General features: G+C 46.4%; 1 protein-coding gene across 7 annotated transcripts in view; it reads right to left on the bottom strand.

Annotated features, from left to right (window-relative positions):
• Window positions 1–4,640: 4,640 nt before the first annotated feature.
• The window catches only part of Epn2 (epsin 2), a 66,050-nt gene continuing 45,144 nt past the window's right edge, over window positions 4,641–25,546 (bottom strand). For 4 of the 7 annotated variants that reach the window (XM_051180455.1, XM_051180461.1, XM_051180457.1 and 1 more), the window contains 7 exons: window positions 24,953–24,988; window positions 23,940–24,050; window positions 22,780–22,954; window positions 10,305–10,469; window positions 9,820–9,906; window positions 8,899–9,114; window positions 4,641–7,134 (listed from right to left, as the gene is read on the bottom strand). In XM_051180455.1, the coding sequence (XP_051036412.1) occupies window positions 6,845–7,134; window positions 8,899–9,114; window positions 9,820–9,906; window positions 10,305–10,469; window positions 22,780–22,954; window positions 23,940–24,050; window positions 24,953–24,988 (1,080 nt within the window). In that variant the 3' untranslated portion in view covers window positions 4,641–6,844. The remainder of the gene's footprint in view (window positions 7,135–8,898; window positions 9,115–9,819; window positions 9,907–10,304; window positions 10,470–22,779; window positions 22,955–23,939; window positions 24,051–24,952; window positions 24,989–25,546) is intronic. The other 3 variants (XM_051180459.1, XM_051180462.1, XM_051180460.1) reach the window with 2 other exon arrangements.

The raw sequence follows: 25,546 nt of genomic DNA, 5'->3' as shown, positions 1-25,546 counted from the left end.
GACTTTTAATTCACCAAACCATGTATTCTTCAGAATACTCCCTCATGTCCACCCTATCTTTAGACCATTGTACCTCCTATCTCAAGTGCCTCCTCCCTTCCTTTCTTTCACGCAGGATTTCTCTGTATTGCTTTGGAGCCTGTCCTGGCACTCACTGTGTAGATCAGGTTGGCCTCAAACTCACATAGATCTGCCTGCTTCTGCCACCAACGCCCAGCTTCAAGTGCCTCCTCTTAACCCTGGGGAATGCCACCTTCCAGAGGCCACACTACAAAAACCCTGCACAGTCTTTCCCCTGATGTCTTATTCACAAGGAGCAGTCCCTTCCTCAAGCTCACTGGTCTCAGCCTTCACTAAGCTCTTGGTTCAGGAGCCCCTCATATGTCTGTCCCTCTGCATTTAACCCTATTTCACCAAAGGTCTCTTGATGGACACCCATGCCACTGGCCTTATCCACCTCAGTTCTGTCCCTTTCCAGTCTATCTCTGGCCTCAGACACCATGGGTTCATCTGCCAAAAGCTTTGACACAATGGGCTGCCTTCTTGTGTGCAAATGTCCCTTTCTCCAACCCTATGAAGTTATTTAAACACAGAAAAGTTGAAGTGACTTTACAATGGATAACATATCCACCATCTAAAAATTGTTAACATTTTCCTGCAGTGAGGATTCTGTCTGCAGGTTCCATAAACCAAGGTTCCAGGGCTACAAACCAAACATTTACAGAAATGTGCAGACTCTTCTTGTCCCCACCACTTGATCAAACAAACATGTATCATTTTCATTGTGTTTGGTATTACTGGTCATCTAACACAGAGGACATGGGGTAAACACAATGCAACATTACACCATTTATACAGGGCATTTGAGTGTCCTCACATTTTGGTGCCCTGGTGGGGTTCTAACCACACAGAACACCAAAGGACAGAGACTGCATTTGCATTTTCACATTGGCCCATCTGTCTTCTCCACTCCACCCTGCACTTAGCATATAACCTGCTGTGGATTGCAGCATGTATATCATTAGCCAGAGTTATATAGTTATTAATCTTTCAAGTGAGCATTTACATCCAACAAGATGCTTACAAATCTGTGCTGTATGACCAGTTTCAACAAATGTATACCCCATACACCAATCAAGAAAGGTACCATCACCTAAGAGCCTCTGACATGCCTGCCAGTCAAGGTGAGAAACCACACATTGGAAGCCAATGGCTAGAGCACGTCTGAAATGTGGGAGGGTGCCAGCCAAAAGACCTGTGTTGTGTCGTCTCCCTCCCCCACTGCACAGAGTTTCTCTGTGTAGCCTGGGCTGTCCTGGAACTTGCTATGTCGACCAGGCTGGCCTTGAACTCTGCCTGCCTCTGCCTCCCGAGTGCTAGAATTAAAGGTGTATGCTACCACCACCCAGTGACATATGACTATTAAGATACATGAAACCCTGGTTTATCTTCCACTGTCACAGTGTGTTTACCAGATTGTCCACTTTTTCATGGTCAAACCATTAGCTCCATCTCCTAGCCTCCTGTGTCCCACTGGTAAGCTTACAAAATGCTGGAAGCTTGTTCACCATATAGGAAGCCTGACCCCTTAAACCTAGAGTGCCCTGCTCTTGTTCATAAAGCCCTTGGAGGACCACACTGAAGGCAGCAGCACAATAAGGGAACAGTCTGGTGTCAGATTCCAGATACTGCAAGGACATCCCTGGCAGGAATTTTGGGGAGGGGGGATTTTATTATGTTCTATTCTGAACAGAAAGGAGGCAGGGAACCTATTCCTGATTATTCTTGACCCAGAAACTGTTTCAAGGAATGGAGTTTATGCTGTGATTAAAAATCAGAAATTACTGTATATGGCACAGACTACCACCAGGGTGGTAGGCAAGGAGAGTGCATAACACACAGTGAATAGCAAAGAGCCACTGGCAGAGCTCAAAGCAGTTTCTGTGGCTGAACCAACAGCTCCAGGGGAGGAGGGGAGGATGTGCTAGAAAAGTGAAGTTTGGGAAAGAACAGGCCAGTCTGTAAAAGCAGAAATGAACAGGAACAAAGAAAGCTTAAAAAAAAAAAAAATTAGCACCATAAGATTAGGAAAGGACTGGGGAGACATTCTAGAGGACCAGGACTCGATTTCTGGTTACTCACAGACGTTAGTAACTGCAGTCTGTGGAGATATAACTCCATCTTCTGGCCTCCGAGGGTAGCAGACATGCACATAATGTAGACACACATTCAAACTAAATACCCAAACACAATGAAAATAATTTTAAAAAATATTAGTAGGAGAGCTCTAAACTCAAATGCTAAGACTAAAAATTAAACCATAAAAGCCTAGTAAAGAACTGGTAAAGGCTGGGTGGTGGTGGCGCACACCTTTAATACCAGTGCTCAGGAAGTAGAGACAGGGAGATCTGTGAGTTCAAGGCCAGCCTGGTCCTCAGAGTGAATTACAGGAGAGTCAGGGCTGCACAGAGAAACCCTGTCTGGAGGCAGAAGTGGGAGGTTGGATGAGAAGCAGTATCTGTCTATGGAACTAACAGAAGCAAAGAGCTAAAAGCCTACTAAGGTTCTGAGGCAAGCAGCCTCCTATCAGGTTTTCTATTGCTGTATTAACACCATGACCAAAAGCAAGTTGGGGAAGAAAGAGCTTCTTGGCTCACAATTCTATCACTAAAAGAAGTCTGGGCAGGAGCCTGGAGGCAGTGGTCATGGAGGGGTGCTGCTTACTGGCTTGCTTTGTTATAGCACCCAGGACCAATATCCCAGTGATGGCACCACCCAGGAAAATGGTGCTGCCCCGCTGATTACCAAATAAAAAAATGCCCCTAGAAGTCTGCCTAAAGCCCAATCCTATGGAGGCATTTTCTCAATTGAGACTCCCTCATCTCCCAATGACTCTTGTGTCAAGTTGATTCAAAACCAGCACAGCACCACAGGATCAAAAGCAAGTCCAGGCTGGCAATAGCTTGCGTAGGCAGAAAGCTGGCTCCCAGTTGCTGAAAGGGTAGGCCACCTGCAGAGCAGAGCTTGAGGCTATCCCAGGCCCCTTCCTGTGCTATAGTCAGTACCTCCCAAACTACTCATTAACAAGAGTGTCACTCACCCTGCCATGCTGCTGGCTATCAAGAGACACAGGGAACCTGCCTTACTGGAGAAGACTCTGCCCCCATAAACCCTACATTCTTTGCTGAACACCGAAAGGACTGATGCAACCTCTTGGTCTGAGAGCTAAGACAGGCCTTGGTGTCTAGAGGACTAACTGTGACAGTAACCGGTAAACTGCTAACCAAGCCTGTTTCCTACTATGCAGGACACAGAGGATCTGTACCCATCTGTCAGCCTGAAGCTTGTATGACAGCATTTCTGGGGCAGAGATGTGACAAGAAGTGTGTTGGACGGTTTTATGTCAATTTAACACAAGAGACTCTTATGAGGCGGGGGCCTCAACTGAAGGGGTTAAAACAAAACAAAACCAAATAAACCACCTACAGGCCAGGCCTGTAGGACATTTGCTTAATTAATAATAGATGGGGGAGGACCCAGCTCATTATGGGTGGTATCACTCTTAGGTTGACAGTCCTGGGTTTTATAAGAAAGCAGGCTGAGCAAGCCAGTAAACAGTACTCCTCTAGGACCTCTGCATTAGCGCCTGCCTCCAGGTTCCTGCTAGGATTTCCTTTACTGATGAACAGTGAAAGCTAGGCAATCCCAGCTTGGGAGGCAGAGACAGGGGGATCTCTCATTTCTTTTGAGGGCAGCCTGGACTATAGAGTGAATTCTAAGATGACCAGGGCTACACAGAGAAACCCTTGGGATGGGGATGAGATTGGTGAACAGTGATTGTATGTTAAGTTTCAAACCCAGGACAAAAGGCTGAGATGCCTATTTAACGTAATCAAAGTAGACCTGGCTGCTAGGTTCTCCCGGCATCCCTCAGTCCCTACCTGTTACGGGATTTAGCTGGCATACTCGCGCCCTCTACCCTGAATTCTCCAGCCCAAGCCCCCCCCCCCCCCAGAAGTTCTTCCCTATATAATCCAGACATTTAGGTTACCCTCCTCCTCTTGTACCTATGGCCTCCTGGCTGCTGTACCTACTAGTTCCCCTCTCCCACCCCTTCCCCCTCTCCCTACATGGCCCAGCTCAGCCTGTCATGTCCACTCTGGACTTTCCCAGATGTCTGCCATAGCCTCTGGCTATGTTCTCCCACATATCTATAATAAAATGTCTCCTCCAGCATACTAAGAGCAATCATATCCTTTCCTTCTTATTTCTTTTTTTCATTCAATGTGGAAGCATAAACCAAACAAACCCTTTCAAACCCCAAGTTGCTTTTTGGTCATGGTGTGTTTCATCACAGCAAAAGTAAACCTAAGACAGGAGTGAAGGGGAAACCACTAAAGCACACTGAGAACTGGCCTCAGAATTTAAAGCCACCTGGGCAATGGACTTGAGCCAACATTTGCCCAGCATAGCCCTCACACAGGCCATGACAACATCCACCAATAGCAGATTCAGGTTCAGGTGCTAGGTGAGGGTGGTGGCCTGACTAAAGGCCAAGCTGCTTCCCTAGTCAGCCCTGCCATCTTGTCACGTGGGATAGGTAAAGACAGGATAGGGAAAAGACACAGCCAGAAACCACATCATGATACAAATGATAAATTATATTTATACAGTAAATAAGTATCAACAGTCAACACAAATCCAAAACCAACCACCAGCCCTGGGACTGAGAAACAGCTGGATGACTTCCTTAGGGTGTTCATCAGGAAGGGCATGGTGGCATGTGTGCAACACACATGGCAGTGGCCAGTGGCTTCATGATCAGTGCAATGGGGAACAGGGACATGCGCTGGATGGCCCGTGGGAGGAGGGGACCCAGTGGCTACTGGGGTATGGCCTCAGGCAGAAGGGCTCTCATCTTGGGCAGCAGAATCACTGGGCCCCGGCAGGCAGATCTGGACCTGGCCTGTACAATCTGAAGGAAGTGCCATCTGAAACACTGCCCTGCCTCCCCTGTCCTATGACGTCTCCACCTCTCCCAGGCAGCAGCTTAGTCATCAGCCTTCCTGAATAGCAGAGCCCAAGCCTACCCCTAGGCCTCTAGTCCTGGGGAAGTAGGGAGTTAGGAAGGGCCCTTGGCTTATGGGGCCTAGGAGCAGCATGTGGGTTCTCAGACTCAGGAGGGACCTGAGTACAATCTTCCCTCAAGCAGGAAAAACTGAGTCAATCATGTGGGTGCTGGGGACCAAAACTCTCTCAGGATGCAGAGAAGGGCTGGCAGGTGGTTGGGTGCCCTTGGATCCGAAGGGTAAGTTCATACTGAAAGACAGGGCAGAAAGGCCAGCCATACAAACTGCCAGGAAGGGGCAGTCCTTTCTCTGAATAAAAGCAAGTCTGTAGTCTCTAATTCAGGGTTTAATACTTTCCTTAATAGTGAGTAGAGTGAGGGTTCAGGAGGTTGGGAGAGAATATAGCATCAGTGTTCGTCTGTTAAAAATTGACGCCATGTGAGGATTCTTTCATCTCCAAAGATATGATCACTTCCTGGCCAACAGCCTGAGCTGGAGCTGGCAACAGACACATTAGGGTCAGTCCCTGTCCTAACTCAGTTTGGGGACCGACCATCCCCGGTGACCTATGAGCCCAGAAGAGGACAGCCACCCCCTTTTTCATACAATCTCATTAACCTGAGCATGACTATGGGGCAGCCAGCCGCACTTCTGGTGTGCAGTAAACAGAAGTCCCTGGCAATCCCTGTGGGCCAGGTACAAAGAAAGGAAGTACTTGATAAAAACTGGCAAGTCACAATCATGCGTTGTTCGTTTTTCCTTTTAACATTAAGATGTCAATATACTAGTAGCAAAGAGCCTCTCAGAACCTAGGTAAAAAGGCTAAAGGGTCAATTGATTTGGTAATTCATCAAAAGAGCTGAAGAAAGAAAAAAGAAAGGCAACTGGAGGCTGCAGGTTTTTGTTACTATTGGAAGTTTTTGTTGTTTTAATAAAATTGTTTTTGTGTAATCAAATTCTGGAATTTTTTTTTTTTTTTTACTATAAAGAATTTGCTTAGTTTTCCATAAGGCATATTTTTGTCATCCAAATATCTCTTAAAGTTTTCTTACAGTTAAAACCATAAATAAGAGAAATTAGACCACTAAAATAATACATGCCAAGACTTAATTCAGCCAGACTTGGTCAATTCTATCAAAACTAGACAGTTAAATAAGAACCACATTATAAAAATATTAGCCAAAAAAAGACTATTAGATAATTCTGCAAACTCAAATATGAAACTGTACTCAACAAAATGTGCAAACGTGCACAAGCACACAGCCATAGGACAGGGCTGTGCTCTGGTCAGCTTGAAGACCCATACAAGTGGTGTTTACCTTAGACTCCCACGAGTCAAAGGAAAATAAAATATGCACAGCCACTTCCCAACAGTCATTGTGGAGTGGGGCCAGAGCTTCATCTTGTCCACACTCTGAGGACACTGGGGGTGGGGCATACAATGTGACTGCCCCAAGTCCTGGACTAGACAGCATCCCAGAATCTTGGGCAACACTGATTACCCCTCCTTGTTCAAGACCTCAGTGGAGCATGGCCAGAGCCGAGCACTTAGGAAGAGACACAGGGGCCCAGCTAGGACTGTGAAGCCCTCCCTCTGCACTCCAGTCTGCAGGTCTGGACCATAACAACCACCCTTTCACCAGGAAGCTGGACCTGAAGCTCTAACACCCCTACCACCATATTCTCAGCCACTACACAAACCAGAGTGAGTCCCCACTTGATGTCCTTGGGCTTGGCACTCTGGGTGTTCACTCAGGCAAGTCCCAGCCTGGGCACTAGAGAAGAAAAGGGTTGGTTGTGCCTGCTGCCTGCGCTGCTGACGGGGGAATGCCCACACTGCCTACCATGTTCATTGCTGTAGGGCCTACTGGTGTCAATGAAGAGCCACTGGCCCCTAGTGCTGAGGGTGGGGCTACTGAGGTCACAGGTGCCACGGGCTCCACCCCTGGCGCAGACCCAAAGGATGCACTGCTCCCAAGGACAGGGCTCCCCCGAAGCTGGTTCAGTGTCAGTGGCTGGGGCTGGTTGACCTGGAAGGGGTTGACTGGGGCTGGGGTAGCAGCACCTGATAAAAGAGAAAGGAGAAAACAAGATGAGTTCATTGGAAGGGACTACCCCTCAGGACAGGTCACACCCCATATCTGGTACTTCCAACACTGATCAGAAGGGTAGACTCCACGGGAGACACTGGCAAATATCTACAGATTGCAGGTCAAACAGACTACGGCTGTGACCTGTTCAGGGCTCGGGTATTCTATTCTAGTTCCTCTGAAGGCTGGGTACCCGGGCTGCTGTCAGCTGCCCTGCTCCCTCATTCTGTCTGTCAGCTGTGCTACAGGTGACTAGAAAAGGGCGTGCTGCATCCGGGCAGTATACACTGACACCACAACGGCTTGAGGAGGGCCTGCTGCTGCTGAGAAAAATCAGCTGACCCAGTCTCCCCCAGCTTCTTTAAACTTCCCTCAACCAAAAGGCCATTCCAACTGGTGAGTCTTCCCGGGACACCCCACACTGTTATCAGAAAGTCTCTGCACTTGTTAGGCCTCACCAACATGGCCTGCTCAACAAGGTACAACATGAGTCACCATGACAAGAAGTTGCTGTACTCTGACCCACTCTGGGGGAGGGGGTGTGTGTGCTTCTACTAGAACTGCTATGTGACCCCAAGTTCACAGAAAACAAAGGTGATCTGCAGCCTTTACTCAGGAGTGGCAAATTCAGGTCTACCCGTGTAGCCCAGAATGACCCACGTCTACGACATCTGCCAAAACTCTCTCAATCTGGCCATGACCCCTGAAGTCCACAATAGGTTCCCAGGCAAGGCCCACCACATTGCTGGAGCCCCTCACAGCTCTTGGACTCTGACACTAGGCACAAGTGTCTCTTGGTCAGGAACGGGAACCAGATTAGCTGAGGACCAGATCCTGCCCAGCTCCATCCACTGGGCAACTTTTCTCTAGAGATACCACGACTTCAAACATTAGGACCCCTGGGGTGGAGTGGAACCTAGAAATCCCACATATTTCACTTCTGCCCGCAGGCCCAAAACCTCAGCTTCTAGAGACCATACTCCTCTGCTGGGACCTGTAGGAACAGAGAGCTAAAGTCCTCTGGTCCCTGAGACACAGCCAACAGCCAGGTCAGAGTTAACACAATTGGAAACACATTTCTCCTTTTGGGAGGCCTAAGTCTTGAAGTGTGTGTGCAGAGCAGGGGCAGGAAGACATGCTAGATCAAAAGTTCAGATGAGGGATTGTGAGTACAAGCAGGGTGACTAGGGAATGCCACAGCTGGAGATATAGCAAATTGCCAAGACCAAGACCCCAAGAACTGTTATTCAGCTCAGTATAGCTGAAGTGTGATGCACATGAAGAGGGTAAAAATGGGCTAGAAGGTTGGAGGTCAGAGCCAGATCCAGGCTGTCAAGTAACTGGGTCAAGTAACTGGGCCTATCCTCTGGCAGTGCAGGACCTGGAACATGCTGTGCAGAATGCTGTGCCAGGCACTATACAAGGGCCCTTCAGCCTGGAGGAGCAGCCCATGCTAAAGCACTAAGGCACTACTTCTCCTATACATGGGATAGATATAGAGCAGCCACAAGCCTCTACTAGACCCTAAGCTAGCACTAAAAAGAGCACCTCTGGAGGCTCCCTAACCTTACCCTCTTTAAACAGCAGCATCTACACCATCCTACCAGGCCTAGAGATAAACACAGTATGGAGTTCCTGAGGACTCCACCCCTCCCAGCTAGCAGTCCCTGAGAGAAGAGAAAGAGGCAGAGGCCAGCCTTGGACAGTACAGCCATTGATGAAGCCCAGCATATGCCTACCTGGTGCCAGGAAGGGATTGAGGGACTGGGCTGGTGGTGCAGGCTTGGTCACCAGTGAGTCCAGGTTCACCAGGGCTGCATTGGGGCCCAGGAAGGACTCTGGTGTTTTCCGGGCATTGCTAGGCTTGCCTGAGGCAGAAGTCAGGGGTTGAGACTCAAAGAGGTCAGGGCTTGTGGTTCTGCTGTCTTGGGGTGGTACTGAGGCCCCTGACTCAGCTGCAAGACAAGAACAAAGCAAGTTGTCTTCTCACCCCCACATGTATCCTATTGTAAACAGTGCATGCACACACAAAACCACCAAACAAATGAATGAACAAATAAAATAAATGTAATTAAAAAAAAAACACTAAGTGGAAAAGCAAGAGTCACACAATTATACATAGCACAATCCTCTAAAAAAAATTAAGATGTTATTTGAGGTTGATGGCAGAACATAGATGTATACTTATTTATATTCTGTTTGTTTGTTTATTTGTTTTTTCCAGACAGTGTTTCTCTGCATAACAATTCTGGCTGTCCTGAAACTAACTCACTTACTTTGTAGACCAGACTGGAGTTGATCTCAGAGATCCACCTGCCTCTGCCTGTTGAGAGCTGGGATTAAAGGTGTCTTTCTGAATTCTTGATAATAAGATGCAAACAAACTATTGAGCCAGTGAAATATCTCCATAGATAAAGCGCCTGCTGCACAAGCCTGAAGCTTCAATCACCAGAACCCAAACAAAAAAGCCAGCATTCCAACAGCAGACAGGAGGCAGAAAGAACAGAATTTTTGGGAAGCTCACACTGAGATGACAGGAAAGAACCACCTCCCCAAAGACAGAAAACACACACACAAACACACCTGAAAAACGTGTTCCTTCTAAAATCAACCAGGTGGTCAAACACACAAAATCTATTTAGAAAACATCTTTAACCTACCTGGTTTTTTTGAAGCTCGAAGGTTGTCAAATTCAGAAAAGTCATCTTTAACTGTACCATTGAAATTATTGAAGAGTTCAAAGGACCCTGAGGGGACATATAAGCTTGTGACTAAGGACATCTCTTTCCACTCCCCAGCACAACAGGTACCAAATTTACATGGGTGTAGTGGGTCAACACAGGCCATAGTGGCTTCTCCCAAGTATTCCACATTGTAGTGTAAACTCAGGGCCAAGCATGATTCAGTCATTTGACTAGAAAGGCAACAGGTGGGATGGGGAACGTGACTGCCTACCACTTGCCCTACCATCCTACATACAAATGTAGGAAGGGCCAGCAGTGTGGGCAAATGTGTAGAGTCTGGACACTGGGATAGAGATTGTGGGAAGTGTCCCCAGGGAGTCAGTCAGCTAGCTACTGCCAGTGCGCCAGGAGGAAGGGAGGAGTGGTGATGCTGCAGGGACCAGGCTGAGCAAAGTGATCACCTGAGGCAGAGCTGGGCTTGGCAGCACCCCACGCATCTGCTGTTTTCCCAGCACTGGAGGCAGGCTGCTGTGAGGCTGCCCAGGGGTCTGGGTTCTTGGGGACAGACTGTGTGCTGGCTGTGGTTGGCACTCCCCATGGGTCCACAGAAGCAGCTGGCTTGGTACCTGCAGAGGTCAGAGTCAGAATTCAGAACAGGAGCTAGAGAATATTAAAAGTTCCCACTGCTTCTGCAGAGGCCCAAGATGTGGTTCCCACCACTCATAATAGCATGCTAACAGTGTGTAAGTCAGTTCTAGGGAATTTGACATCCTTTGGCCATACCTCAGGCGTATGCACAAAAATGGTACACATACACTCACAGCTTCACACATACATAAACTTTAAAAAAAAAAAAAAACCCTGCTAAATGCAATAATGAACTATAACCTGGAATTGTAAGCCAAATAAACACCCTCACCCCAGAAAAAAACGAACAAACAAACAAACAAACAAACACTCACAAGTAACTTCAGAAAGTTCTAGACAATTGGGGTGAGGGCAGAAGATACAGTGGCACACAGGTCTGTGCCCTGAAAACTGAGGCACCTACCCAGAGGGTGCTATAGCAGCATGCCAACCAGACTGGGCAAAGTCCAGAGCCTGCCAGATAAGAAGGACTGGAGCCAGTCCTCCAGTAAGTGCCACAGACAGCAAAGCTGAAAGACCTCCTGAACATTTCCCATTACATAAGAGCTTACAGGGGTTCCCAAAGGCAAAAGAAGCTGCAAGGAACAAATCTACTTCCCCTACAAATTCAGGCTCCATCCCAGGCATGAAGCTTGGCAATCCCTCTGCTACTTTACTTTATTACCCAGAAAGCACTCTCCCATCAGCCTTGGATGGGCCCTGCTCTCATGGTTGAGTACCAAGGAAAGAGGGCATCAGAATAGGTGGATGCTTAGCACCAGTTTCAGCAGCAGAACATTTCCAAGTTAGGAGAAACAAGGTCACATTAGTGGGTCACAACTGCCTTTTACAAAGGTCTGCTGGGATAGCTCAGTCAGTAAACGTGCTTGGAACCATGTTTGGCAATGTGAGCCTGATGCTCAGGACTCATGTGATAGAAGAGAACCACCATCTACTAGTTGACCTCCGACTTGTACACATGAACCACCTATATATACAAACATACCACAATGCATACATACATACACACAACAGGAAAAAACTTTTAAATGAGGGGGAGATATTTTTGTGTATATTTAATATTAAATGTCAAAAGCCTGTGTGGATTTCTCAATAATCATTCTTTCTTGTGGAAGACAAGAAATGTTCCAATACTGCTACATATCCAGGTCCACTGCAAAGTACCCTGAACCAAACTGAGCTGTGTAACCCACCTCCTGCTTTTGCTTTTTACTTTCTAACACCTTGAAACAATACAATGGATACCTGTGCTGGACTTCACAATTTATTATATAAATAAGGTGTGTGTGTGGTCATTCTTTGATGACTGGCTTTGTTTACTACAAACTGTTGCCATGAAGCTGAAACTTACCTACAAAAAGGTCACAAATGCTCACTGGGTTAGACCCTGGGTATTCTTTGTATAGCTGCCTATTCTTATTTACAGCCCTTTGTTCTGTGCACACATGATAGCTACTGGGCAACATGTCCCTGCACTTTGAGTAAGTAATGCCAGAACACTGGGTTCTAATAGTCTATAATCCTCTAAGCAGGTCCTATTGTCTAGGGAGTTACCTCTAACTTTCTGATGTAATCTATTTTTCAATTGTGCCAAAACAGTTCATATGAAGCCTATTTTGCAATAATTTTGTTTCCTTGTTCTTTAGTAAAAAAATGTGCATCCTTTTACATAGCCAAGGTCCTTTTCCTGTAAGGTTCAAGTCTTTCATTAAGTGTCCTCTAGGGTTATCTCTGTCTGACTAACTCACCCAAAACACAGGTTAAAATGCCCATTCATTCTTGGGATCTTAGTCAGATCTTCAAGTGTTTATCACTGGGCTCCCTAGTTTTTTCATTGGTCTACTTACCTCTCTGCATGATCTTACTTATCTTCATATGTATTATAATGATCCCAAGACAAGTCTCATGTAGCTCAGGCTGGCCTCAAACTATGTAGCTGAGGATGACCTTGAACCCTTTTTTTTGGGGGGGGGGTTCCAAGATGGGGTTTCTTTGTACAGCTTTGGCTGTCCTGTAACTCACTCTGTAGACCAGATTGTCCTGGAACTTACAGATCCACCTGCTTCTGCCCCCCAAGGGCTGGAATTAAAAGTATGCACCACCACCCTCACAGCCTTGAATTTCTGATCCTCTAGTTTCTACTCTGAAGTATGAGGAATGATGATTCTTAGTAATTAATATGGCAAATCCCAGTCTGAGTTTGGCTGTCTCTGGCTCTTCCATACTGATCATAAAAAAGTCATTTTGTTAGGTTAAAAGAAAGATCAGGGGAACTGTGTGCACATTCCTCAACTTACTCTTCTCTCACAGCTGAGTGAAGCAGGAAAACCAGGAGTTTGAAGCTAACCTGGGCTACAGCAAAACCGTCCCAAAAATCAAACAACAAAATATGGTGGTACTTTGACCAAAACTGCACTGAATTCCTGATCAATTCGGAAAGAATCATCACCACAGTAATAGGGAGTTTTCCAAATCAAAATGCTATCTGTGTATTCAATTTTTAATAAAAGTCAATCATTCTTATTTAAGATTTATATAGCACTGTAAAAGATTAGGAAGTTAGTATCATTGTTGGGAACAGGTATATTTTTAAATTTAATTTTGTATACTATGCTTTTATCTAGAATCTCTATTGTTGTAAATAGAAGGTATTGTATTGAAAGTATTGATTCTTGGCTGGCATACTGATGCATGCCTTTAATCCCAGCACACAGGAGTAAGAAGGATCTCTGAGTTCAAGAACAGCCTGGTCTATATAGTGAGTTGTAGGAAAACCAGGATTTATGAAGAGACCCTGTCTCAAAAAGAACAAACAAAAAGAGAGAAAGAAAAATGAAAGGAAGGAAGGACTTATTCTGATGGTTCTATTCTTTTTATTTGTTTTTATTTTTTCAGGACAGGGTTTCTCTGTAGCTTTGGAGCTTGTCCTGGAACTTGCTCTGTAGACCAGGCTGGCTTTGAACTCACAGAGAGATCTGCCCGCCTCTACCTCCCAAGTGCTGGGACATGTGCCACCACTTCCTGGACAGTTCTATTCATTCTTAATTCAGTTTACCTATAAAAGTTTCAAGCATCTGTAAAATGCTAATGTCTTTTAGCCCTCTACATTTTTTGACATTCTATGGCATTGGCTAGAACCACCACTCACAATGTAAAGTAGTAGGACAGATCATTGGCATCTTGTCTTGTACTTGACCTGACAAAATCAATTTCCAACATCTTAGTATTTAGTTAGCTTAGAGGTTTCCCTCCATTATTTATCTTCATTCATTCATTCGTTCATTCATTCATTCATTCATTTGAGTCTGCTATCTTCAACTGCTCTTCACCTTATTTTTTTTGAGGCAAGGTCTCAGACAAACTGAACAATCAGCTCCATGGATGTATCTCTACCTTCCTGCTCCCCAGAGGCTAGATTATAGACAAGAGCGGCTATGCCTAGCTTTAAGTAAGCATGTGTGTGTGGGAGGCTTGTCTCAAAAGTTACCAGCAAATACTTTACCAATGAAGGCATCTATCTCCCCCAGTCTCAGGGTCCTCCATTTAGAAGCCCCAAGTTATGGACATTTCCCAATTATTCTAAGATTACCAAAAATATTTCTAATAAAAGCTCTCTCTGCTTCTATCAGAGTGGTCTTTAGTAGGGCCATTTTCTAAGGACTTCGTTCTTACAGAGGAATTTCCACAATACACTATCTTTTAAAAAATTTCCCTGGCTTACATTTCTTCCCAATACATCCATATTCATAAGTGGCCCTGGCCTAAAATAGCTGAACCCACACTGTACTTACTCTCTGTCTAGATTTGATGTCAAGATTACCTCAGTCTCTAGAAACTGAATAGGTTCTTATGTTCTGTTCTTTAAAGGACTTTGGATAAAAAGTAGAACTGTTTCTAAATGCTATTAGAATTTACCTATAAAACCCTCTGGGTGGACTTAGGGGGGAAAAGATTAAGTACTCTTTCCATTGCTTTCATAGTAAATAAGCCTTATCTCTACTTACATTTTCTTCCTTTGAGAAGGGGTACAGAGGTTCATGTTACCTTGGGTAGAACTCAATAGACCTTTAACTCTTTTTTTGTTGCTTTATATTTTAAGACAAGGTTTCTCTGTGTAGCCTTGGCTGTCCTGGAACTCTAAACCAGGCTGGTCTTGAACTCAGAAATATGCCTGCCTCTGCCTCCACGGTGCTGCCCACTACTACTGCCCACCAGATCCTGAACTCTTTAAATCCTATTCTCTTAACAGGATCACAGGTATGAGTCACCACACCCAGCTAGATTTTCTGTTTTTCACTGGCATTCTGAACATTAAAGTTTTCAGATTTGTAAGCAGAGCTGGCTGCAAGCCCTCACTGTGTTAGCACTGTTCACAGCAGAAGTTGTTTGTAACTCTTCATTTCCTTTTTGTTTTTTTTTTTTTTTTTTTTTTTTTTTAAATTAGTAGAACCTGTCAACACAGTAATCCCAACTACTTGGGAAGCATTGGCAGGAGGATTAAAAAGTTAGATCCTGTCTGAGCTATAGAGTAAATTCAAAACCAGTTTGGGCACCTAGAAAGAACATGTCTAGAAAAAAAGATCAGAGAGAGAACTAATGAAGCACTCAGTGGTAGGGTGTACAAAGCCGGTGAGAACGAAACAGTTAGGTCCTGTTCATTATTTTTTTTTCAACAACTAACTTATGTCTACTTATGTTCTACTGCAATAACTTTTCTTCCTTGAACCCCCTCCTCCTCTGCTTGCTGCAATGCCATTCTATCCTCTGTGCATTTCCCCATTGCTAATGTGAACATTTGAAGTTATAAAATTTGTTCTTAGTACTGTTTAACTGTCCCACAAAATCTGCTGTGCAACACTGCTGCCAGTACTCATTACATTCTGCCACTATAAAATGTAGCCCTCCCCTCCTCCACTTTTGAATTGCACTTCACTGAATATAAAGTTCTGGACTTTTTTGGATTTGGGAAGTTGCTTCTGAATTTCAAACATCTTGTTTCCACAATTATCCTCAGAAGACACGATTTTCTAGGAATGGATGCTTAGGAATAGACAATGGTTTCTGCAAGCACACTTAAGTTTCTTCCACTGTCCTCAGCACTGTCATTGTCCAGCTCCTTCCCTGGACAGTCTTGCTTTGCTCACGCAGGCTACCTGGACAAGCTGCCTTAGCATTCTCCAGCTTCCTAGACCTAAACAGTGACTTTCACAACACTCTTGGTCATCATCTCCTTTAGACATGTGCTCTTTAGGAACCCCAAAGGGATATGAGCTACAGACATCCACACAGGTCCACGCCCAGCCTAGCCACATTGATTCCCTATACTCCACAGACACACCAGAGAAACTCCCTATCTTCTGTATCAGGACCCACTGAACCTGTCTTCTGCCCCTCCTGTTCTATGTTGTAGTTACTCTGGAATCCTCCACTAACCTTTTTTAGACCATCTTCCAAAACTATCTATCTGAATTTTTTTTTTTTTTCTGGACTGAATTCCTTATCATAGAAAAGAGCGGACAATTCCATCCCCAACTCTAGCCATGGGGGGGGGGCACAGGACACCCAACATGGCTGTGACAACCAGGATGTGCCAGGGATCAGAGAAGAGCAGCAAGGACTTGTCAATATTAGGAAGCCAAGGACTATTCTCTAACACCTAAAAAGAACTCCATTCCTCTGGACACTGCCCCCCCACACACACAGCTGTGCCCTTCTCCTCAAGTCTACCACCACTTCTGTGAGGTGGGATAATCCACAGGTGGTTTAAACAATAACCCACCATTAGTCTTTCTACCACACGGTGTTATGCCTGCAAGAGTCAAAAATGCTAAAGAGCTGACTTGGGGCCTACTAAGATATTGTAGGCACTATCCCCATGCCTGAATTCTGATCTGACTAGGCTATCTGTCTAGTATAGTGACCCAGAATAGAGGGGTAGGAGTGAATTTGGCCATCATTTCTCCCCAGGCTTGCTGTAGTGGCACACCCAAAAGTTGTGAGCTAGCTGACACCCATTGTCAAGAAGCACTCCCAAAGGACACTTTCCCCATTCTCATGGCCTGCCAACTCCTATTTGAACTTTTCCCCTTCTACTGCTGAAGCCCCAGATTCAGGCTTTCAAAACCTGTTTCCCTGAGATGTACCTCTGGCTTCTCACCCCAGGCCTTCCAGTTTCTCTGAGCCTGGACCTATACTTCCAGGCTCTCTTCTGTCTGTGTGATGCTTTGCCGAGAGTGTGAACCTGGCCTCATTTGGACTCACACTACAGGGACTAACCCTTACTCTGCTCATTAAAATGGTACCTCATCAGGTTATGGCTCTGTCCTGACTGGAGAGTGACAAGGTAGAAATGGTTTGCCAGGGAGAAGGCTAGGCAGAAAGCCCAGAGAGCTGTGGTATGATGACATGGAGATCCCAGGACCAATGTCACATAGGAGCCCTAGGGACATAACATACTTTTCTGTTCTCTCCCTGCTTAGAGGCCCATATAAGGAATGCCTATTGGAAGGCTCACTCCCTTCAGCTAGCTCAAACTGAGGGACACAGACCTCACTGTCCTGCAGTCCCTGACCATGCTGAACATCAGTGCCCGTCAGAAGACTGTTGCTATCTTCCTTTCTATGTGTCTACATAAGGAGACATACCCTATTATTTCCAACCTCTACTGCCTTTTCTCCTACAAAGAAACCCTTAATGCTCCATGGGAAAGTTTTCCTCTCACCCACTCCCTTAATCTAAAGGGTGAGATACTGTCCTGACCACCAGGGAGAATCCTCCTGGGCTAAAGTAAACCCCAACTCCCAAAAGTCATGCAGAAGCTACACAGTGAGTTTCTTTATGTCCTAGGCCATGGGGATAAAACATGCAGGGGGGCTTCTAGGGAGCCACTGGGTTTGCAAGAGAACACACCCTTGAGCTCACAGGGACAGAGGTTGGGCCACAGGTAGACAACAGATGGCACAGGCCTGAGTATGCATGACAACTCCACTTCTTGAGCCAGCAGGTCACACTGGTCTAAAGGCAGCAATCAGGTTCTCACTTCCTGAAGCCACCTGCTAACAACACTGCCTCAGACCCTATAGCACAGTTCCCACCCTGCAACTTTCATATCATCCCATCATACAGCTCCTCACCAAACTTCCCGTGGGAGCCCACTGCAGGGCACTCATACACTGGCCTCACTGATAAGTGAAGGTGCATGCCTCCAGGTAAGTACATGTGCTCTGTCTCCGTGGGCAAGGTTGGAGCTGTTTCCCATTCCAGACGGTGCTGGTGCCATGGCTAATCCAGGATTAGAGGGAACAAGGAGGCCATGGGCTACAAGTAAAGGCATGAAGAGTCACTCTTATTGGTGCACTGAGACTCCACACAGGGAGCATCCCAAGGGCTTGGCCTTAGTAGAGAGCTTGGAACAGACAAGAGGTATGTGACCATGCTGTCCACCATACCTATCTCTAGGAAGTCTCTCAGGGACTTTATCATCACACCATCTCCCTAAGCACACAGATTCTGGGGAGACCCAGTACAGGCACAGTGTAGGTCCCTTGTGAGACAACTAGGGAGCAAGCATGCATCCAAATCTGAGCTCCTGATGCACTTAGAGCCCTGCCTAAGCCCCTCTTATGCAAGAACCACCTAGCTCAGGCATACAGCCCAGGCTTCCTGCATAGTTGCATTCTAACAATTTTCTCAGCAGTCCTCCAGCAAGGTCCCTGTCTGCAAGAAGAAACAAGTCATTATACCAACCTGACAATAACAGGCAGCCAAGAGACAGACATGGGGCAGGAGAGGGTCCCGAGAACAAGATGACCACACCTCCATAGGCAGACACACCCAAGCTATGTCTCTAAGAAGCAAGAGTAGGGCTGGAGAGATGCTCAGTGGTTAGGGGTGCTTGATGCTCTTCCAGAGGACTGAGTTTGGTCCCCAGCACCCACATTGGGTAGCTCACAACAACCTGTATTTCTAGCTCCAGGAGACCCAATGCTTTCTTCTGGCTTCTACAGGCACCCCTACACTTGTGGCATACACAACAAAAATGAAATAAATCTTTGGAGGAGGAAGAGAAGTTTCTCAAGCAGAGTAAAACACAATACAAAAATTGGGTATGTGAGGCGGCAGGCTGCCTATACCTCACAATCCAGTCCTGGAGATTTCCCTGGCTACCCCACCACCAGCCTGAACACCCTGGGTTTTGCAACCCTGAAACATTGCTACACTCTCCTTCTGAGCCAGCAGGGACAAAGTAATCAAAACTCAAGAGCTCTGCACAGGAAATGAAATGCATGCTCAGCTCAATCCCTTGCCAATCCCAAATGACATAGATCATCAGGGACATGCTGTTGAGCCCAAATGAGTAGTCAAGTATCCATTCTGCAAGTGACACTGGGGTCCCAGGTATATGTATCTGGGACTCTGCAAGCTGTTAAGCTGAATTTAATGCCAACTAAGTAGACCACTACAGACACAAGTAAACAGTCCTGTAGCCAGTACAGATTACTTCAATCCCTCTGCAAAAACAGTACCACCCCTTACCCTTGCTCCACAGAAAAACAGCAGATACAGAGATGACCCAGCTGCCCTCAAGGAGGCTGGGGCTCCTCTATGGATAAACAGGGCAGGGCAGTGAAGTCATTACAAGGCCCTTCTATACCTTCAGGGTCTGGCATCACTAAATCCTGCCATGTTACATGCCCAATAAATAAAGGCTCATTTAAAGCTCAAATGAGTGAGAAAGGAGAATGGAACCAAGTTGAGAAAGCCAGCAGCTTCCTTCCGCTTCCTCTGTAGATCCATTCACAGAAGTTCAGCGGATAGATGAATATTCATGTACAGCCGGCAGTCACAATTATACAGGGGTCATCAAGAAGCCAGAGCACACCTGCTACCACCAGGCGGAAGTTAGGCTCAATCCCAGTCCTGGCCTTGGCTCCAGTGGGTGGGTAGACAGTAAGGGGAACAAGTCAGCCAAGGCCTTCTGAATTGCCAGGCTGTGAGGCCTCTTCAGACCAGGTGGCAGCTTTGTGTGTCTAAAACAGAGGAGGAAGTGCCCCGCTGACCTGGCAGGCTCCAACTTCCCTCCTCTGGGTTCTTAGCATTTCCTCCCAAGGCCACTTGGCTCAGCAGTCTCCAGTGCTGCTTGGAAAGAACTGGTAATAACGGGACCCACTACAAATGGGCTTTCAGAAAAGCATTCCTTTCACGCAGAGAGCATCTCCATGCTACGGGAAGAGGCTTTAATAACTATGAGTACCCTGGGACTGACGAGTGGCTCTTACACTTGTGTTTTAGCAGAGGCTAAGCAGTAAGCCCCTACCACATGCCTGCTCTGGAGTCAGCTCAAAGGTACAAGAAGCAAAGCACCTGACTGGTTCAGGTAGCTGGGGTAAGGCTCTAAGAACACAGTGACTTCACGTCCTTTTCCAAAAACACCTTCATGGGACACAGAGCTGCTGAAGAACTAGTGCCACACAGTGCCAATGAGTACCACATGAGGTGACTTCCTATGGTGCCTGGGAACATGCATGCACAAGCTGGAAAATGTGTGTGGGCCTGAGTGTAACTATATACAATGTGACCTCAATTAGGTTAAACAATGTGTGTGTGTGTGGGGGGGGGGGGGACAGATAGCTAACTAAGATTATACCAACAGCTGTCTCCATGCTGGAAGGATGCACTTTCTGTTACTTACCAGGCTGCACAGCTTTGCACAATCTAGGATGTACTATCACAAACTGAGCTGTTCCTTCCCTAACTTGTTCTATGACCCTGGGGAGAAGAACAACTTTTCTGGGCTTTAGTGGTCTATGCATTCATCCAGTCCAAGAAACTTCATGTGCCAGGAATATCACCCAGAGTAAATCAATTCTGCCATATTCATGCTTCAAATCTGACTAAAATTTCTCTCACATTTACCAACCAATAAGCAAAACTCAGAAATAAAACCTATTAAACACTTAATATTGCTTTAAATGCCAAGTAAAGAGAGTGCCAAATTCATGATAGTGAACAAGTACACAGAGAAAAGTCACGGGGCTGGGTCCTCAGACAGCTATCCACAAGCAGCAACCATGTTCAGAATAGTTCTAATCCTCACCAATATTTAAACATTAATAGAAAACTTGGGGTTCATAATAGCCAGAAACTAAACAAAATACAAATGTACATGGGGGAGGGGGGATAATGATGAAGCACATTTACAGGGGATATTATTGGCCAGGAAAGGACTAAACTGTTGCCACACTGTAGAAAAAGGCTACAGTGATGTGACTTTGTTCACATGATCTATCCAAAACAAAGTCTACAGGAACAAAAGGCAGAATAGCAGGTTGGTGGCTAGGAACTAATACAGGTTCTTTCTGGGTAATAAAAATGTTCTTTCTTGTAGCAACAGTTATGTAGCTCCATGAATGTGTTTTGACTTTTTTTTTAGATATTTTAAATATTTTTTAAAAATATTTTTTAAAACCCTGTCAGAATGGCAAATTCCATCTCCATTTAAAGAGTAGGTACAGATATATACCAACAGAGTATATGGTACCTGTCCCAGCAGGCCATGTCCTACTTCATGCTTCCTGGCAAAGCTCCTGGAAATGACCCTGATCCCACCCATCAGAATTCCCAAGAATGGGCATTGGATAAAGAGAGTACGTTTCAGACTGGGTATGCACGCGTGGGGCGGGGGGGTCAAAGTCATTATTACCTGAGGGACTACTGACCCTTGGGCACCTGCCTTAGAACCTATACTTTGCTCTTCAAGAGTGCAACCACCACAGGTTTCCTGGTCTCCAGGGAATGAGATTCCAGATAACACTACCTAGCCCCAGTAAGTGGGCAGGCTCCACGTGGTCACTGTGGCCAGCAATATGCCAAAGGTCATTTAAGGCTGATACAGCTTTTGAACCAAATACAAGCACTTGCAAGGAGGGGGCCAGTCCCTGATCAACCTGATGCCACTCCTGTCCTCTGTGGCACCCACTTCTAAGATGCTCACCTCACTGCTCTGACCTGAGTGGCCCTCACCAAAGCCTGGCTCATAGGTACTGCTGCCAGCTATCCCAAACTCCCAGGACAGGAGCCATGTACCAGTGTGTCCCAGGGTCTTCACATGACAGGACAAAGCCTGGCACTTGGTATACTTTAACAAACATCCTGAGAATTGAGCTGAGTACAAAAGGTCAGACTAAGGAAGCAAGAACTACAAGCCACAAAATACACACACCACAGGCATGTCCAACAGGACTCAGACCACCAGGCCAGAAGCACAAAGACCATAAGGCTAAGCTCCCCATCAGCAATTAAGAAACTTCATGTGGTAGGGCTGTAGAGATGGCACAGTGGTTAAGAGCACTGACTCTTCCAGGACATGGATTCAATTCCCAGCAACTACATGGCAGCTCACAACTATCTGTAATTCCAGTTCCAGGGGAAATGGCACCCACGTACATAAAATAAAAATAAATAAAATTAAAAAAAGAAACTTTATGTGTCAGAAATGTCACCCATAGTAAACCATTTCTGCCATGTTCATGTTTCAAATATGACTGAAATTCTCTTGCCTTTATCAATAAGCAAAACTCAGAAATAAAACTCATCCAACAGACTTACTAACACTTAAATAACAAGAATAGCAGCAAATATATTCTCTCCTCATTAGTAGTGGTGGTAAGCATATCTCAGTTACAGCTCACTTTAGGTTGCTCTCTCTGCATATTTTATGACTACCTGGAGCTTGAGCTGGGTGCAACTCTTGAGAACTGAAATGTGCTCTAGAGTAGGACCAGTCATTTCTGGTGCATGGATAAGATGGATGAAGCAGTAAACAAGTCAGCTTTTCTTCTCCCAAAGCAGGAAAGGGAAAAAAAAAAAAAAAAAAAAATCAAAACCAGTCTGTTCCCCAGGATGAGCTCCTGCTCAGTGTCACACCAACCTTAACTTCCACAAAGAAGGGGGGGGGGCCCCACGGGGACATGGGACCACACCACCACACCACAACTGTGTGTGTGTGTGTGAGAGAGAGAGAGAGACAGAGAGAGAGAGAGAGAGATGCTTTCTGTATGCCTAAAGCAGACAGATATATACTTACATGCAGCCATCAATGATCCCAATGAGAGAGAGAGAGAGAGAGAGAGAGAGAGAGAGAGAGAGAGAGAGAGAGAGAGAGAGAGGGAGAGAGGGAGAGGGAGAGGGAGAGGGAGAGGGAGAGGGAGAGGGAGAGGGAGAGGGAGAGGGAGAGGGAGAGGGAGAGGGAGAGGGAGAAGGAGGGAGAACCAACAACAAGCTATTTACCAAATGATGGCCAGGGGTCAGAAATATTCACAGAAGCCGCTGTTCCACCCCAGGGGTTGGTCTGGTCAGCAGAAGCCCCTGGACCCCAGGGTTCAGTTTTCTGGGTAACAGGGCACGAGCTGGGGAGGGCATCCATTAAATCCAACAAAGTAGTCTGCTGTGAGTGGGTGCCTGGCTGTTAAGACAAACAGAAGGGATGGTTTCACTTGGTTAGTCATAGCAAATAGCCACACACTAAGCATAAATATTAGTTCTTACCACAGCACAGGCCTTCTGGGTGGAAGTCCTGAAGGACTTGGAAACTGAGATGCTCCAACCCCAAAGTTCCACTGAAGTTCCTGCTTCCCGGGGAAGCCAGGGATATAGTACACCAAGGTATTTATTGTTTGCCAGGTGCCCACAAGTTTTAAGAGTCCTCAGGGTTCCCAAACTCTCTCAGGATAATGCCGACAATGGCCCAGACTATAACTACCTGTAGTCATCCCTCTTGGCCTGCCTTGGATTCCTGACTAATAGCACTCAGTACCCAGCTGGGAAGCCAGGAGGGAGGGAGGGGGAGGGGGAGAGAAGAGGGCAGAGAGGGAGGGAGAGAGGGGGTAAGAATGAGGGGGGAGAGGGGGAGGGATGGGTAGAGGGGGAACAGGGAGGGAGGGAGAGGGAGTGAAGGAGGGAGGGGGCAGGTGGCCTTCCCCCCCCCTCTCTCCCCTCCTCCAGTTCCCACAACATCTGTCATCAGGGCCCAGTGGCATCATAGTTAGGGAAGCCACTAGAATCCTGGCCTGAGGGAAATCTCTCTGACTGGATGGTAATAAGTTTGTCAGAAGAGAGCCACATTCTGGTCACCTCTGTGTCATAGCCTAGCAAAGTAGGGTGGATGAAGACCTGTATAACTAGTGGCTTCTTTGAGCCAAGGAATGTCCCTAAGTGCCACTGGGCATCAAGACATCGCTGCTGCCACCTTCCTTTTAGAGGTGGCATCAAGCCTCTTCTCTTGGTTGCTGTGCTTTTATTGAGTCCTCACTGGTACTCATCATAGCATGAGTCCAGTGTCGAGGCTGGCGTCCTACCACACGACCTGCCCTCCAGCCAAGGCCCCCGCCCCCACTGTATGTCCCAGTGGTGTGTTATTTCCCTACCCTAGAACAACTTCAAACATTTACCTTGCAGCAAGTTTTCACCTCTTTCTTTTTTGGAACTTTAACTGTGTCTCTCCGGCTTTCTTCCAGAGCCATCTGCAATCTGAGGTCATCACCCCGCCTGAGGCGTTCTTCCTGGAGTGGGACAATGGAGCTTGAGGCTGAGGGTAATGTTGACAGCAACACAGCAGGGCATGAGGCCACACTGGCCAGCAACAGGAAAGGCCCTGCATCATGTGGCATTTCAAGGGAGAATATAGTTCAGCTAGAAACAATGGCTTTCCATTCCCAGAGGTTCCTCCTTCAGAGGCTGTCTGAGGGTCATACCAGCAACACTCAGGCACCATCAAAATGGGGAAACAAAATACTTAATCTAAAATATTTCTCAGGGCTGCAGAGATGGTTCAGCAATTAGGAGCACTTGCTCTTACAGAGTACCCAGAATCAGTATGCAGCACCCACACGGTGGCTCACAACCATCTGTAACTCCAGCTCCAAGGGATCCGACAGGCACGCATGTGGTACACATACATGCATGCAGGCAAACCACTCATTCTCATAAAGTAAAAGTAGGGTATTTTTACAAAACACAAAACTGACAACCAGGAAAGAATTAGAAAAGATGAAAATCACACATCATTCCAATCCCCATAGTGGACAATCCCTCAACAACTGTCCAGTTGTATGATTTCTAGTACAATTCATCCTATTTATTTAATGCAAAGTCACTTGCAAAAGACAGACCTGCCCTAACATCTATGTGATTAAAACACACTCTTGGGTTTTAGCTAAAAAGGCTGAAGCCATCCACCCATCCCAGAAACTTGCAGTGAGACCTCCTGGACACCTTGATCCCCTGGAGCCATGCTCTTCCTCATGGGCAGATTTAATGAATGGCTGCAGGTTCTCTACAGGGGGCAGAGGCCATGATCAAAGCTGCCCATTGTTGCTGTTACAGACATACCAACTATGCCGGCCAAACCTCTCTGTGTTCACATTTAACACCCAACATTCTTCTCTCCATACGAGGGGTGTACCTTGCTGCCTCTGGCTGTCTGCACGCTTTCTGATGACTGAAAGCAAAGGGACACTGTCTAAAGGTGTTTGAATTGCCCCTTTTGCTCCTCCATTTTAAAGTAATGCATGCTTATTAAAAACAAGGTATAGAGGGAAACAAAACCACACACAGGCTCAATACCAGAGCACTTCCTTACAAAGGGTCTGGGTTCCACCTTACACCACACAGTTTGGGGGGGAAAAAAAATCTATGCTGCTTCTACCATGCCCACATGCATTCTTTCCTGTAGCTTCCCTTTAGCCTTCTAGCCTTCTCCCACATATCTGCCACAGGGTATACTGCCTTGGCAGGGGCCAGGCCCACCCCACTTACCCTCTGCCCCCAACCCAGGCCTGTCCTGCCCATTGCCCTGTAGGCTGGCTCCTCAAGGAGGCACAGAGCTCCGTCAGGAGTCCCTCATCTGCACTAGAACTTCCAGGAGGCACTCAAGGTTAGCTGCTTCTGACCTCCATGAAAACCTTTCCCAGATATGGATCTGCCTGGTCTAGGGGATAAGAATACACTGTGGCCAGGAGACCAAACTCATCAAGTAAGTGCCTTAAAGACGGGGCTG

The sequence above is a fragment of the Phodopus roborovskii genome, unplaced genomic scaffold (genome assembly GCF_943737965.1).
Source record: "Phodopus roborovskii unplaced genomic scaffold, PHOROB, whole genome shotgun sequence".
NCBI classification, from domain to species: Eukaryota; Metazoa; Chordata; class Mammalia; order Rodentia; family Cricetidae; genus Phodopus; species Phodopus roborovskii.
This window is presented reverse-complemented; position numbering and strand designations above follow the sequence as displayed.